The 15,705-nt window shown below is 49.2% G+C and overlaps 1 protein-coding gene across 4 annotated transcripts in view; it reads right to left on the bottom strand.

Moving 5' to 3' along the window:
- Positions 1-15,705, bottom strand: part of FLNA (filamin A) — a 71,617-nt gene that overhangs the window by 33,166 nt on the left and 22,746 nt on the right. For all 4 annotated transcript variants that reach the window (XM_079958626.1, XM_079958628.1, XM_079958627.1 and 1 more), the window contains exons 14-28: positions 15,491-15,604; positions 15,184-15,327; positions 14,731-14,854; positions 11,398-11,558; positions 11,212-11,302; positions 10,247-10,416; positions 9,657-9,774; positions 7,005-7,267; positions 5,273-5,870; positions 4,339-4,512; positions 3,651-3,813; positions 2,479-2,639; positions 1,141-1,311; positions 935-1,058; positions 39-195 (exon numbers count right to left, since the gene is read on the bottom strand). In XM_079958626.1, coding sequence (XP_079814752.1) covers positions 39-195; positions 935-1,058; positions 1,141-1,311; positions 2,479-2,639; positions 3,651-3,813; positions 4,339-4,512; positions 5,273-5,870; positions 7,005-7,267; positions 9,657-9,774; positions 10,247-10,416; positions 11,212-11,302; positions 11,398-11,558; positions 14,731-14,854; positions 15,184-15,327; positions 15,491-15,604 — 2,733 coding nt within the window. The remainder of the gene's footprint in view (positions 1-38; positions 196-934; positions 1,059-1,140; positions 1,312-2,478; positions 2,640-3,650; positions 3,814-4,338; positions 4,513-5,272; positions 5,871-7,004; positions 7,268-9,656; positions 9,775-10,246; positions 10,417-11,211; positions 11,303-11,397; positions 11,559-14,730; positions 14,855-15,183; positions 15,328-15,490; positions 15,605-15,705) is intronic.

The raw sequence follows: 15,705 nt of genomic DNA, 5'->3' as shown, positions 1-15,705 counted from the left end.
CCTGCATTCATCTCCCCTTCGGACATTGTTCCACTTACGGTGATCTGGACGGCCAGCAAGCCCTCTCCAGCATCCTTGGCATCAATTGTGAACTCCACAGGCAGGCTGGCTGGCACACCTGTTGTGTTCAGCCCTGGGCCACTAGCCTTTACCTTGCTGGCATCATGTGTGGGAAGAACCTTAACCTTGAACGGACTGTGAGCATATAAAAGAGGGAGGGAGAGAAGTGCCTCTGTTAATGTTAGGCAGAAATGACAGAAATGACCACACCCCCATCCCTCAATTCCAGGGTGCACAGGTGTTCCCCCACAGGATCATTAAGGGCTACTCATCTTTCTCTTACACAGAATAAAGGCATCGTATACCAATCTGAGGCCACTGCAGCCTGATGGAATCCTCTACCAATGAGAAGTTCCCATTGACAGAACAGCACGTTCGGCAGAAACAACTGGTAAGTGCAAGACACTGTACACTGGGCTCAGTGTTCCAGGAAAAGCTTTCAAGTCTTGTGCCAGTTTTTGCTCTGACACAATTTGCCTGTCAACAGCAAGAGACAAAAAGATCTGTGGCATGAGGTTTTGCTTCCAACATTGATTACATGGGAGTCTTTAAAAGATTTGCAGAGGCCCTCTCTCAAACAACTTGCCCAACGTGTTCAATGCAACTTTAAAAACATTATCCTGAGAGGCAAGTCCCCAAGCCTCAGATTCTCAAGTGCTGGGTTTACAAACACTTTGGATTTCTAGTAAATGGCGAAATCATCTGAAGCTTTGGAAACGTCAAAAAGCAGCCATCACTGTTAGAGTCTCTGCCTTGGCTCAGAGAGGCTAGAAGCTTTCTTATGAATGTTCAGTGTACCAAGCTTCTGTCCTAAGGAGGCTTCAGAGTCTCACTGTCTTCCCTCTGGCCTACAGCGCCAACCCACAGCCCATACCTGCGGGGCACCTCCTCATCTCCATAGTGCACAGCAATGCTGTATGGGCCTTCCCGGCTTGGCACGTAGCTCGCGGTCTGAGTCCCGTCAGCATTGTCCACCACATCTACAGGCTCCACCACTCCTGCAGGAAGAGTTCAACAGGTGAGAGAAGAGCCAAGCCCCAGGAAGGAACTACTGGTCTAGTCAAGCCGAGATTTGCTTACCTTTAGGGCCCTGAACTTTGACCTGGAGGGGTGCCACACCTGCCTTGCTGGTGTCAACCGTGAAGGACTGGGGGACATTGGCTCTGACAACACCTGGAGTCAGGCCAGGGCCTGAACATTTAACTTTAGATGAATCTATCACATCATGCACAGGCACTTTGAAGGGGCTCCCTATGCAGAGAGAGAGAGAGAAGGCGATGAAAAAAGTTGGATTTGAGCCCAGAAACCACTGCAGGGTTTCAGGTAAAGCACACACTCCTTACATCAAATGCAGTTTTAGAAGAAGTCTCTTGCTTTTGAGTCCCACCCACGCTTATGTTTCAGGAGGCCAACTTTCCTAACCAGCAAGTCCTATTTGCAATCCAATTGCCTGTCTCTTTGATCTTCCAGGGGACTCAAGTGAAGCATACAATCATAAAACCATAGAATTGTAGAGCTGGAAGGGCCACAGGCAGCATGACCAATCCTCAGCAATGATGGGAGTTGGGGAGTCACAGGTCCCCCACCCCTATGTGGCATGCCCTACGGTCCGCAGCCTCTGATCCCACACTAAGCATTACACCATCCTGCAGGCCCAGCCCACTCCTGCTTTGCTGGAGATTACTCAGAGGAGAGCTGAAGAAGTGCACCAAGAACGCAAAACAGAGATGGATATGAACTTGTTTTGCAGAATATTTAGGCCAAAGAACCTTGGGCAGTTTGAAATCTTGCTTTCATTATTTAGGTGCCAGGAGAGGCTAATGGGACTATATGCCTCTCTTTTGGCTAGAAAGGCAGCCTAAATTTCCACCAGTGCCCTGCCCGCAAAAAAGAAAACACCAAAGTGGTGAAAAATCAAGAGCAACAATTGAATTGTGGAGCCAAGGGAAGAGCAATATTTTCAGGTCAGTGGACCAGATCCTTAGGTCACCCAGACCTTGTCAGCCATTTTGGCAGGTGCACAGGGCCACCCAGGTGTCAATCACCTGATGTCACCATGGCAGCTGGCAATGTGTTTCCTTTGCCCAGGCAGTGCAAAATCAAAGCACTTGGCCAAAGGCACAAAACATTGCAATCCCCAACAGCAATTCAGTCAAATCCCACTTTAGGCAGGAAGACGCATCTTTACCTGCCTCACACCAAATGCTGTATGATGGGCAGGTGGGCAGGACTCAGGGGAAACTATTGTGGGCCAGGTTAGTCCTCACTAGGACCATGGGCCAGAGGCTCCCTCTCCCTCTCCAGGGCCATGTATGCCAAGAGCGACAGAAGATACCACCAACACCAACCTATAAATCAGTTGCCCCTGCCACTTCCTGCCTACCACTGCCACACGCACAACCCAGCCCCAATCGGTACCTGGCACTTGGTGGCCACCATAAGTGACGTTGAGGTTGTAGGTGCCAGGTTCATAGGGAATGTATTCCACAGAACAGCTGCCATCTTTGTTGTCAGTGCATGACATCTTTGCTTCAGAGGGACCTTCAACAGCTAGGCCCAGTCCACCAGAACCAGCACCCCTGTAGAAGAAGAAACCAGTTTTGACTCTAAAAGGCCCCAATTGATCAACAAATCAAAGCCTGTGATAGTGGGAGTCGCCACAGACTCATTGCCTCAGGCAAAGAAGATCGAGGAAGTGAACTAGGAAGCTCCTGTTCAAGCAACTTAGAAGTGCAGTGGAAGTGGAAGTGCTTCCATTAAGAACAGTTCTGGGGTGGGCCAATGAATCTTGTGTGAACTCTTAAAAAGCTAAAATCCCCACAGGCCAATGCATTTTAAAATTCACAGAGCAAGAAGCCATTTTGGTTGCCTTAAGGATTAGTTGTACCTTAAGTATGCTATCTTGTTTTGTCTACTTAAGAGCTTGGGTGGCTGGATCAGATCACAGCCTGCCTAGTCTTATCTGCCCTTCCAACCATGTTTTCCTGCTTATCCTTTTAACACCAATCTTTGGGCCATGAAGGGAGCAGATACGATGCAAAGCAAAGGAATCCCAACTGAGAGAGCATTTTTTCTTATGTTCTCACCACCTTTAGAAGTTAGAAGTGCTACTGCTAGGAGCCGACTTCATTTTCCAGGCTGCTTCTCCAACTAGCTCAGTGCTGCATTACTATGACCACAAAAAGCTGGACAAGATCTCATCTCATTAAAGAGATGCTTTTCACATTTATTACATTTGTCACTTACCACACAAAAGCAACTGACTAAGATTCAAAACACTAAAAGAATAAAACCTTTACTAAAGGTGCTTCGCCTGCAATATTATAAAAAGCACAAAACTTTTAATTTACTTTTTGCTATTGCATATTAAAGCCCAGCATTCCTGCAAGATTCCTAGCAGTCACCAAGGTGATCCATTAGAGGGTGGCAGATGACCTCCTTCCTGCCCATTCCAGATTAGCACAGCTTCTTTTGAGGGCTGGGCTGCACCCCCCAAGGGAGCAGGCCTGGTCGGCTGCCCAAACCAGGCAGCAATGCCCTTCTCAGGCCCCTTTGCACAGCAATCCTCCTTGGTCTCTCTCCAGTTTTACCTGGTCTCCACCGTGAATTTGTTGGGCTTGTTGGTGGTCCCACTTTGGATGCCAGGACCATGCACTCGAACCCTTGTGGGGTCACATCCTTCTGTTACTGGCACGCGGAAGGGGCTGCTCGGCACAGGGCTGCCATTGTAAGTCACATCAATAGAGTGGACACCTGAAGAGGAAGAAGGGGGAAAGCTCTTGGGTGCTATGCCTCGAACTTCAAAGCCTATGCATTGCGGAAGCCCTCCTGTGACCTCAGGTGTGCGCAGTCTGGTGGCAGCCAAGCTCACACCTCTAGCACTATTCCCTTAATGCCCAGGCTCAAGCAACCCAAAACATTTTGATATATGAGGCAAAAATGTTTGATGGAGCACATGCTTAACAGTCATGATTAAAGAGCATGTGTGCATGCTACACACACATTTTCACTCTCTACAGTTTCCAAAAAGGAGGTCAGCTCATCTTGCCCAATGCTAGGGACAGAAGTCTCAGGTGACCAACACTGAAGACTGAACAACAGCATTAATTGCCCATGAAACTGGGCACATTTTCAAAGCAAAAAGGGCAGGCTTGTGAGGCAAGCGTTGAATAGGATTTTGGAAATCCACAGCCCCTCCATTAGGGTCTGCACCATCAGTACCCAAGGGGGCTCCCCACACCATGAACACCCCTCCCTGCCATTGCACAGCTCTCTCACCATCTTCATATGGAGTGTACTCCACATTGTAGGTCCCATCCCCATTATCACGCACATAGCTCTCAGTCAGGTTTCCTGAGGGATTGGAGACTCTCGTCTTGACATGAGGGCCTCCAGCCTTAGTCAGGGCTCGTGCATCTACGCTGAACTCTGTGGTGGCTTCACGGAACACACCTGGTGAGCACAAGCAGGGTCAGAAGTCACAGAATACAGAAGGAGGCTGCACAACAGGACTCTCCCAACCCAGTCTCTTTTTGCATCCTGTTTCATGAATGACCTGAGGCCCTGCACTGTATCCAGCATCACCTGGGAAAGTAATTTGGAATGTGGGTCTGAGCCAAAGCCCCAAGGTGTTTGCACCCATCGCCAGACGTATCCCCAGGCCAAATAAGACATGTTCAGGGCAAGATGGAGACCATCTATCACAGCCAAGCTTGACATGAAGGGTCTTCACACCCACACACCCACCCACCCCACACACAATTACTCTCCTCCCTAGCCTACACCTCCAGTCCCCTTATTATGAAGTCCCAGGCTCAGGACAAAATGGTTTGCCAGCATCCTGTGCCCACTTGTCACCAGAATATAACAGGTTTGATTTTTTACCCCTTCTGTCTGTGACGAAAATTTCTATAAGGATAATGCCTGGTGAAATCTGAAGGAAGCCCCAAGAGGGTTGTTTGAAACTTCCAATGCCTCTACCCTATAACTAGGGGGGAACAAAATTATTCCCAAAAATACAGACGGGCAATTACGTTTTCCTCCTGCAGCTCAGGCAAGCCATGTAAATTCAAATTAGGCTGGCACAAATTTGTCACAGCAATTCCCTTTCTCCTTTCCAAACCCAAGCCATAAACTTCCTAGGACAGGCTGCAGACTACTCAACGCCAAGTCCCACTGGGACACTCTTCCGAGAGGGCCCAGCCAGCCTCACCTTTGCCTTCCACTCCGGGCCCGTAGACTTTAACTCCAGACGTGTCCACAGCTGGTTCCACGTTGAGCTTGCTGGGGAAGTTTGGCACAGGCTGCCCACCGTATTTGATTGTGATGGTGTAGACCCCCGGGCAGAGAGGGATGTAAGTGATGGTGTAGGTGCCATCGCCGTTATCCCGCACGTGGACCTCAGCCTGTGTGCCGCTTTCCGAAATGATCTCAATGGTGAGCTCTGCGCTGCCGGCGCTGGAGCAGTCCACGCTGAACTCTCCCGCCTGCCCCACCGTGGCGTGCTCCAGCCCTGGCCCAGAACACTTCACTTTGGACGGATCAAAGCCAGGCAGCACCTGGGCTTTGAAGGGAGAGCCCGGCACATGGGTGTCAGCAAAGAGGATGTTGATGTTGTATTCGCCAGGCTCCGTGGGCAGGTAAGAGACGGAGCAGGTGCCATCTCCATTGTCCAGGCACTCGATCTTGGCCTCACAAGGGCCCTCCACAGTCAGGCCAAGGCCTCCGTTGCCAGCCCCTTTGGTATCTATGGTAAAGGGGGCAGGAGCGCCAGCCAAGCCGCCCTTCAGGCCTGGTCCATAGGCCTTCACCTGGGACAGGCCAAGGGCAGGGGGAACAAGGAAAGAGAAGACAGAAGAAGAATGCTCCATGGTCATTTTGGCCCATCAAACAAGACCTTTAAATAAAAATGATTTATCAAGGCAAACCCTCCCACCTTCAAAAGGTGACTATTTGCTGCACCCAGATGAAGATAAATGCTTTCTAAATGGTCAACTTGCCCCTTCAGATCTATGCAGAGCTCTGAGTGACTGAGTTCATGGAGGTGTGTGCAGATCTCCATCTACAGCGGCAACCACCCAGAGACAAGTTAACACAGCAATGAGAAGGCTCTAGTCCAGGGAGGATGGGGGACCGGGGCCCGTCTTCCAGGTGCCATTTTACTCCCAGCTCCTAGCAGTCCCAGCAGCCAGCATGGCCAATGGTCAGGGATGATAGGACTTGGGGTCTTACAACATATGGAGGAGAACAGCAGGCTCCCCCACCCAGAAATTAGTCAGTACAGCCCCCACCTCGACTCGTCTGCACTACTAGACAAGCCCTCCTTTTCAGAAAAGAAGAATTAAGGGCATTCAGGTTTTAGGGTATTTTTGGAAACTCAAGCACTAATTTGCCCAGGGAGAGGATGCATCTCTCCTACTATGGTCACACATACACTTTATTAGGCATGTGCACACACACAAATATTTAAGCCCCCCCACCCACTGGAAGAACCAACACCCACACCGTCAGATTAATCTAGACTCTTAAGGGTTTGCTGTCTGCATAATAGAGGTTTCCTGTCCACAGGGCCTCCGTATGCCCCCTAACCAGGCCCGCTTGGCTTGGTCTAAGTACATGAAATGGCTAGAGCTTGCTGGCTAGGTCAGAATGTTATTGTACTGTGAAGTTACAAGAATGGAAGGTTTGAGACAGGAAGAAAAGTCAAGATTTAGGACAAAACAAATTCAGTGAGGAAAGACACTTCAAAAACAGGGCACTCTGTGCATGCCCCATGAGACCACCACCACATACATGCTGCAAGAAACCGCACAGAGTTCTAGAACACAGGAGGTGGTGAGCAGACGGCTGTTCTGCGCCTCCACACAGAGACTATGAATCAGCCAACAAGGCCCAATCCCTCTGTCATGTTAACTGGGGTGTGTGTGTGTGTGAGGAGCTCCTACCTTGGATGGGTTGGTGGGGGGTACAGCCTCCACAGGGAAGGGGCTGCCTGGGACTGGCACACCATCATAGGTCACGTCTACTTCATAAGGCCCCTCTTCCCGGGGGATGAACTTCACCACGCTGTTGTCAGAGCTGAGGCCTGGCTCCACCTTGCAGGGCACAGGCTTGCTGGAGGGGCCTGTGATCTTGGCAGCCACCTTGCCTTGGCCACCAGCCCCCTTGGACTTGACGGTGAACTCCTGGTCCTTGCCCACTTCCACTTCTGCAAAAAACAATGTGCGGGGGGTAGAGTGGGGGTATACATCCGTGTGCATGTTTGTGTCAGATCTTAAGTGTATTTGGCCCTTTGAATTAAAAAAGGAGGGGAGAGATCCTCTTCTTCCGGGCCATGTATTCCTACCCCCAAGTACACTGCCCTGCCTGCCCTATAGAGAGCGGTTTAAGAATTGCAAAGACAGAACCATCTGCTGGATTCCTAGATAGCGGTTTCTCAGATTTATGGCACCACTTCCTAAGGCCTAGAGAAGGTGACAATACTCTGTGGCTGGGGTTAAGTTGTGTGTGGGGAGGGAGAAATACTGGCATGACTAATGTTTCCTGAAAAAAACAAAGCCCTTGGAGTGCTTCCAATCATTTGGCCCTGGCAGGTCTCCAGGAAGCAAAGAATTTAATCCAGCTGCCACTTGGGAGGCATCTAAAAATGGGGAATTTTCCAGTCATGGTTTGACCTCCATGGAACCCCAAAACCCTTCCTGGGGGGGTGTAGTAGATGATTGCCTGTGTGTCAAAATGCCCCCAATCTTGTTGGGGCAAGACTCCACAAGACCAGTTTAAAGCTTGCTGATGTTGGTAGCACAGATGGGTTGACAGGGATTTTTATTGTGTGGAGGCTCTGCCACATGGTATGGGGAGGAATGTACACACATGCATAGCACAGAAACTGCAATGTGTCAAGGGGGAGGGTGGAGATGGGCAGAAGGAGAATGCTGCTGCAATAGCTTAGAATCATTCTGCAGACTCGCACAGCTGCCACTCCAAAGGCCATTGCATTGAGCTTCACCCTTAACATGCAGCAGGCTTGCTAGCCCTGCCACAACAGGCAACATCATGGGAGGTGCATTTGCTAGGACTAAGGGGAAACCCCCCAGCTCCCCTTGTTATTTCTGCTATTGCCAGGAAATGTGGTGTTAATGTAATCTTGTTATATTTATAGCACTGCAATTATGGGTTTTGTACACTGTTATATTTGCCATTGCGATTTTCTTTTGCCGTGAAATTGTTCTTGTGACAACTGATTGAGATGCATTCCAGTTTCCTAGGCTGCAAAAGCTGCTTTGATTTTTTTGTAGGAGGAGGGAAGCATACAAATAAAATTATGATGTCGCTGCTTCACATCACAGGCTGGTGAAGAGGATGGCGGGAGCTGGGTTGGCAAAAATGCAGCTGACTGAAACCCCAGGGCAAGTTCTAATGGGTGAGTTGCTGCTGGGGGAGAGGATGCGGATGAGAACCAGGAGTGCTAGATGTGCTGCTGCCGCCATTTTGGGCAGAACTCTGTGTGTTTTAAGGGCAATGTGATTTGGCCCCAAGACTCAGGAAAGGTCCCACACTAGTTTTTATGGCTGTAAAAGTACATTTGCAAAAGTGAGTATGCTTGAAGGACAATGCCTCCTGGAACTCATAAACCCAAGACAGCAAGCAACAGAGCAAAACTATTCTACATTTGCTCTGCAAAATTGCAGGCCTGCAAAACCCTATTAATGCAAGACTTCTCAGTGTGGACATTTCTTCTGTGCTGCCTGGATCTGCTTTGCAGGGGCCAAAACCTCCCAAGGGATGCTGGAACAGATGGGCTCTTGGTCTGATCCCAGAAGGCTTTACCAGCCAGTTGCAAACACTGGCTGTATTGTAATCCTCAGGGATTAAGTTGACATGGCCGACCTACTTCAGACAAGCCAATGGCTGCAGAGAAGCAGAGTAGACCTTTAAGTGTGTGATAGATCATTTTTTTATTAGGTGGTTACCTTTTAATAATCTTTTTTTTTTTAAGAAACCCAACAAGGGTTGTGTAAACAGCAGCTGTACAGTTCAGGCATCACCCTCCTCCACATCTGGTGCCCTCCAGATGTTTTGGACTACAACATGGTTCGCCCCAAGCACATTGTAGTTGAAAACATCTGGAAAACACCAAGTTGGGGGAAGACTGAACTAGTTCAACTCAATCTTCATTTGAAAGGAGGGGGGCAGAGACAAACTAACTAATTTAAGGGTGGGTTTAGATCAAATTATAACTTGTAGGAACACAATACCTTTACTAGAGCTATCTTACCTTATTCCCAAATTTGACTCTTGTGCTGCTTTTATAAAATTAGGCTTAGTCTAATGAGCAAAGACTTTTACATTTTAAAGACATTTTCTTTGGGTATACCAGCCAAGAAAGACCGCAGCTTGAAATTTTGAACAGATGAAATAATAGAGGCATGCAGTGATGCAACCAGAGCCAGGATGACTTCACAAAGAGCCCGTCCTGTTACTGTGCAAAAATCTGGAGATCCATATGCCTGTTTTAGAAGCAGGTTTGTAGCCCTCATGCTGGCCAAAAGTATGCTATAATGATGTCATAAATGCATTTAAGTCACTGGGATACATACTGTCGCCAAGTCCAGAGATCTTGATCTTGCCGAGGTCCAGGGTGGGTGCCACTCCCACACTGAAAGGGCTTTTGGGGATGTGGTCTCCTCCATATGTAACATTCACTCCAATGTTACCCTGAAAGTCAAGAACCATGACTGTCATCACTTAAAGACACCATTTTTGAGTGATAAAGAGACAGCCTTCTCCCGCCCTCATCCTGCCAACTCCAAGCCACAGCCAAATCTAGTTTCTTACCTGAGTAGATTTTAAAGACTACTTTAACTGAGACTGTAAGCCTGTATCTGGACAGCAACACCTCCCAACACTTAGCAAGGGCTCCTCCGTGAGGGGAGGGGGAGACATTGCATACAGCACCTCCAGGACAAGACTAGGCTAGAACACCAACCCTAAATGCAAGCCACAAACCATCCTATTTGCCTAAAGCTGCCATTCCAAGGTTCCTCTTTCCTTGCTCTTATTAGAGTTTGAAGACGCCAGATCCTAGCTGGCTTTGTGTATTCTGGGATGAAGTCTGCTACTGACTAAGAAATCTTGCCTCAGGGATAAGAGAGCCCTTAAGATCCCATGTCTCCTCCCCATCACTCACCTGCTGCACAGGGGTGTATTTGACAGTATAAGTGTTGTCATGGTGGTCAATTATTTCAGAGTCTCTAACAGCCTCTCCTTTGGCCGGGCCAGTGAACTGGACATCCAGCTTAGCCTTGCCAGCTGCCTTTGTGTTGACTGTGAAGTAGGTTGGTTTGCCTATCTCCACACCTGTAGTGAAGGGAGGTGAAAGTTAAACAACTTTTCTAATAAGCTCCTTAGTACAATGCTTACCGAAATCCCCCCACCCCAATCATCCAGTTTAGGACACAAACCATTCGCCCAAAGCCATCTCTTGCCTAGGTTTGAGTTCTACCAATTTTGCAAATTGGGACACTCAATAAAATGCTTTTGTCAGCTGCCTTCAGCTGTCCATACTAGAGGCTCAGTATTCCCATTTCCTTCCTCACACCATCCACTCTTGACTTCCAAAGGGGTGGTTGAGGATTTCTGCCTAAGAGATGGGACAACACTGGAGGGAGAATGCCCTTAGATGCCCTCTCCTCATAAACTTGAGAGAAACTTTGGACAGTAGAGGAAGGAAGGCCTGTAACCCAACCACAGCCCCTTCCCCCCCATGTGACCTCCTGGGAGCATTCCCAATAATCCCTGGTTACTCGCAGGATCCTATCAGTGTGGGAGGGAGGGATAGAAATGCTACTCAAGGAGTACTGAGGACTAACAAAGCCCCATCCCACTAAGGATTGATAAATCATGCCCCCACTATTTGGCGGTCCATAACACAAGCACCGTCCTGGATCCAGAGTCATGCATACTTCTAAGTATGGGAATCAGTGGGTCTAAAGAGTTGGAGCTTCAAAGCTCCTGCACAAATTTTAAGAGAAACAGGTACCTTTGGGGGGAATTTTAGTCATCCTTGCTCCAGCTTAGGCTCCAAGGATCCTGATACCTAGCCATAAGTTCAGCCCCAATTCACCCCCATTTACAGAGCGTCCCCCAGCTCACCACTCCTGTTGAGTCCAGGTCCCTCGGCCTTGACTTTGCTGGCATCATGTGAGGGATCCACCTTGATTCTGATGGGGCTGGTGGGGGTGGCCTGCAGGTGAACATGAAGCAAGTGAAAACACTGCTTCCTACACCCTTGTTGCCTCCTCCCCACCCCCACCCTTCTGCAGTAAGAGGAGCTCTTACCTGGTCAGCAAAAAGCACCATAATAGTGTAGCTGCCAGCACCACGGGGGGTGTACTTGACTGTGAAGGTGTCATTGTCATTCCGAATGATGTCAAAGTCTATGTCTGCCTCTGCTGGGCCCACAACGCCTGGTGCACACTTGATGCCAATGCTCACGTCACCTTTTAAGAAGTAAAAAGTGGGAGTGAGACAGCAGCTTTAACTGGAACCCAGTTGCTTTATTGTGGCCTTCCCAAAGGTGCAGCACAGAGATGCGGAACCTGTGGCCCTATAGGTGGCACTTAACTTCCACTCCCATCAGCCGCAATCAAAACAGCTAGTGGTCAGGGAAGATGAGAGTTGTAGTCCAACATCACCATCTGGAGCAGCCTTTCTCAACCTGTGGATCCCCAGATGTTGTTGAACTACAGCTCCCATCACCCCTAGTTAGCAAGGCCAGAGCTCAGGGATGATGGGAGTTGTAGTCCAACATCATCTGGGGACCCACAGGTTGAGACCTGCTGATCTGGAGGATCACAAGTTCCCTGTTCCTGGTGTAAAGGTAAAGGTAAAGGGACCCCTGACCATTAGGTCCAGTTGTGACCGACTCTGGGGTTGCGGCACTCATCTCGCTTTATTGGCCGAGGGAGCTGGCGTATAGCTTCCAGGTCATGTGGCCAGCATGACTAAGCCACTTCTGGCGAACCAGAGCAGTGCACGGAAATGCCATTTACCTTCCTGCCGGAGCGGTACCTATTTATCTACTTGCACTTTGACGTGCTTTCGAACTGCTAGGTTGGCAGGAGCAGGGACCGAGCAACGGGAGCTCACCCTGTTGCGGGGATTCAAACCGCCAACCTTCTGATCGGCAAGTCCTAGGCTCTATGGTTTAACCCACAGCGCCACGCGCATTCCTGGTATAGCAGGTCTCTAATACTGAAGGCAACAGGTGGGTACTCAAGTAACACCTAGCTACTGACTGGCTCCAAAGGTTTGCAGCTGGAGTGAAGAGCAGGGAATAATCATAATCATTCTTGGCCTCTGATGGAAATGCAGTGTGAGATCATGACCTAAGGCAGCAGTACTATGCAACCTTGACCTGAAAGTAAGCCCTACTGAACACAAAAGAAAGTGATTCCAAGTAGTTTCAGGAGTCCACTGAAGTAGAGAGGAAGAGTCTTCATGACCAGGTTTCAGTTTGGCAACAGAGGCCAGCATTCTGTCCTATAGCATCCAGGCTTGCTGGGGTGTGGGCTGTGATTTCTGCAAGGGAGGGCTATAGGTTTCTTGGCATCCTCCACAAACTATAATGCCCTGAACCCTTTGGGAAAACCACAACTGTCAAAATGACAGCAAAGAAAATGTAGCAAGCCATACATGTCAATGGAGTGGGTAAATAACTCAAGGCACTTCTAGCTTCGTATGCAACAATGCCCTTGTTGTGTCTCATGGACAGAGGAGCAGTCAGCAACGAACAGGGAAGAGGCCTTGAGGGAAAGAGAATGATGATAAAAACAAACAAGGACTGCTCATCTCATTGCCAATGACTGTTCAGGGACACACTTAAACAGTATTAGAGTGTGGCCTGACTCAGATCTAATGCAAGACAATGGTGAAGGAAGTTTAGCTATCATTTAGCATTGACACTGAAACAGATAAGGCACAGTTGATAGCTGTTGCTCCACTTTTGCAGGCCACTGTAGCTAGAAGATGAAATGCCAAGCAGGGAGCAAAAGCAGGTGTTGGGAAGCCTGGAAGCCTTAAAGTATGTTTGGAGACCTTAAAGCCATGGTTTGGTGTGGCCCAAGCCAGGGGTGCCATGGCCCCAGGCGCACAATTTTTGACCTCAGTGCTTCTCTCCACTCGCCAAGGATCCCCCCTGGCCAGGATCCCCTCTGCGCAGGCAGGCAGGCAGGCATCTCAGGGCAGCCTTGCTTTGCTCTGGCGGCGTTGGTGGTGAGGGTTGGGCTGGCAAGCGCTCTCCCCAGGTGCCGGCAACCAACGCTATGTCACTGGTCCAAGCACAAGAGTGAGTGAGTGAGTGAGTGAGTGAATGAGTGAGTGTTGGGGGTCAGGAGAAGCATGGCTCTTCCCTTTCTCCTTACCTCTCCCTCACCCCGCACTGTAGGATGCGTAGCCCTGGAGAGCCCTCCCAATTACAGGAACTCTAAAGGGTCAGCGCTTCTAAACATTAAATGAGGCAGTAAGCAACAGCTATTAGGATACAAAAGGATCTGCTGAACTGGGCAATAAAGAAGGGAGCGGCTGATCTCTGCAGAGGGAGCAGGAACAGATTGCACAACTTTGTCTATTGTTTCCTTAGCTGTCAGCAGAAGAAGAGGGAGAGAGACCCTTCAATGAAAAATAGTTTCTTCTCTACTCCCACTTAACTGACAATCCCCACCACTTGTAATTACTTGTAAGCCCACCCATCTGTCTGGGTTGCTCCAGCCACTCCAACAGAAGAACACACAATGTGGCAGACAAACTCTGATGCGAAGTGCAGCATCCTCTCTCCCCAATAGTAGGCAACATGTACAATGACACAAGCCGCTTATGGGGCCAGAAGGGCAGTGCTTCCAACATGGACACTCCACTTAGCCATTGGGGGCTAAAGCCACTGGGATATATTTTAGAGGAGTCTCAAAAAAGGTAAAAAAAAATACACAGAAGGGTAGCTGCACCAGCTTGTTGGGAACAAATACAGTACAATGAAGTCTTGTGACAGTCTTTAGACAGACAGACAAATTCATTATGGCATAAGCTTTTGTGGCTTCAAAGAATGAAAAGTGAATGGGTTTCAACTGTCAGAATTTGTTACAGAGACTCTTGTTTTGCTATTTTGAAAGGTAGAGGCTGTAGGAAGGCCATGGACAAGGACCTGGTGAAGCTCATTAGAGTTGGCCCAAGGGCTCGGTTCCAGTTGCAGTTGTCCACACACAAAGAAAAGTAGTGCAAAGTCAGGAAACCACCACCTCAACAAGGCAGAGGGCTGCATCCTGGGCTCTGGGAAGGGAGCATCCCAGGACCCTCCTGAGACCTGCCCTGATCATTTATTTATTCTCTCACCCACCCGCATAGGTTGCGATTGTGTATGTAATGTGAGTGTAAGTTGCGGGCCCACTGTATATGGTCTCCATTCTGGGGCAGTGGGCCAGAGCAAGCCCCCTGCAGTTCTGGACACAGTGTCTTCCTCCAGAACGGAGCAACATCTGAGCTTCCCCCTCCAGCTCTGTTGGGGGGGCATCAACAGAAGACAACTAGCTTTATCAGAGCTGTGCTTCCAGCATGACCAGTCCTGCCCTAGGGCTTCTTGGCCTGGACTCCAGGTGACAGAAGCCCTTCTAGACTCACCCTGCCCAGCTTCTGCACAGTCCACTGTGAAGTAGGTTGGCTCGTGAGCCTTCAGGCCAGTCTTTGCCACACCAGGACCATACACTTTCACTTTGTTGGGGTGGCTGCCAGCGCCAACGTTGACCTAGAGTGATGTAACATGTGATTAGTAAAATCTACACAACAAGCACACCAGCCCAGTAAGACTCTGCACACAGACAGCTATAGTCTACACCTGACCTAGCTATCTGCTTGCAAGGGGAAATAAGTTTATTTAGCTACTTGGTAAGGGAAAGACACAAAGGAGCACAAAGTTGGAAGGGTCCCTGAGGATTATCTAGTGCAACCCCCTGCAATGCAGGAATATACAACCTTAGTGTTATCAGCACCACGCTCTAACCAACTAAGCTATCCATCCGTCCTTTGCTCTCAGAGTGTGATTTGGGGGTAGGGTGGAATACAGAGAACACCAACCCTGTAGGGACTGTTGGGGATGTTGACTCCGCCCCACGACACCATCGCTGTGTGCTTTACGGGCTTCTTGGGCAGGTAGGAGCAGCTGTAGGTGCCATTGCCATTGTCCTTCACAGAGACATCCACAGGGGATCCTTCAGAGTCCTGCAACGGAGAAACAAAAACAGGAGCAGCTTAGCATCCAGCACACTTCCTTAGTAGTCCTCTGTGGTAAGATCAGCATTCTGGAAGCCTCTTCTCCCACTCTTCATAGCGACAGCACAAGATAAAGCTATGCCCCCTCCGTAGTACAAGCACCAAGTCTCACCTGTACTTGCACCTTGAGAGGAGCCTTTCCACCACTCTTGGCATCTACTGTGAACTCAGCTGGCTTGTTGACTGCAACGCCCGTTTTCTCCAAGCCTGGACCATGGGCTTTGACCTGGAGAGGGGTTGGAAGAGAGGTGTGAACTCCAAAGCAACTTCTGCACAGTTAGAACATACTGCACTGGTCATCATAAGGTTTACAGCTAGAAAATGGTG

Source organism: Podarcis cretensis, assembly GCF_951804945.1.
Source record: "Podarcis cretensis genome assembly, chromosome: 17".
NCBI lineage: Eukaryota > Metazoa > Chordata > Lepidosauria > Squamata > Lacertidae > Podarcis > Podarcis cretensis.
Note: the sequence above shows the minus strand (reverse complement) of the source record. Positions and strands in the feature narration are given on the sequence as shown.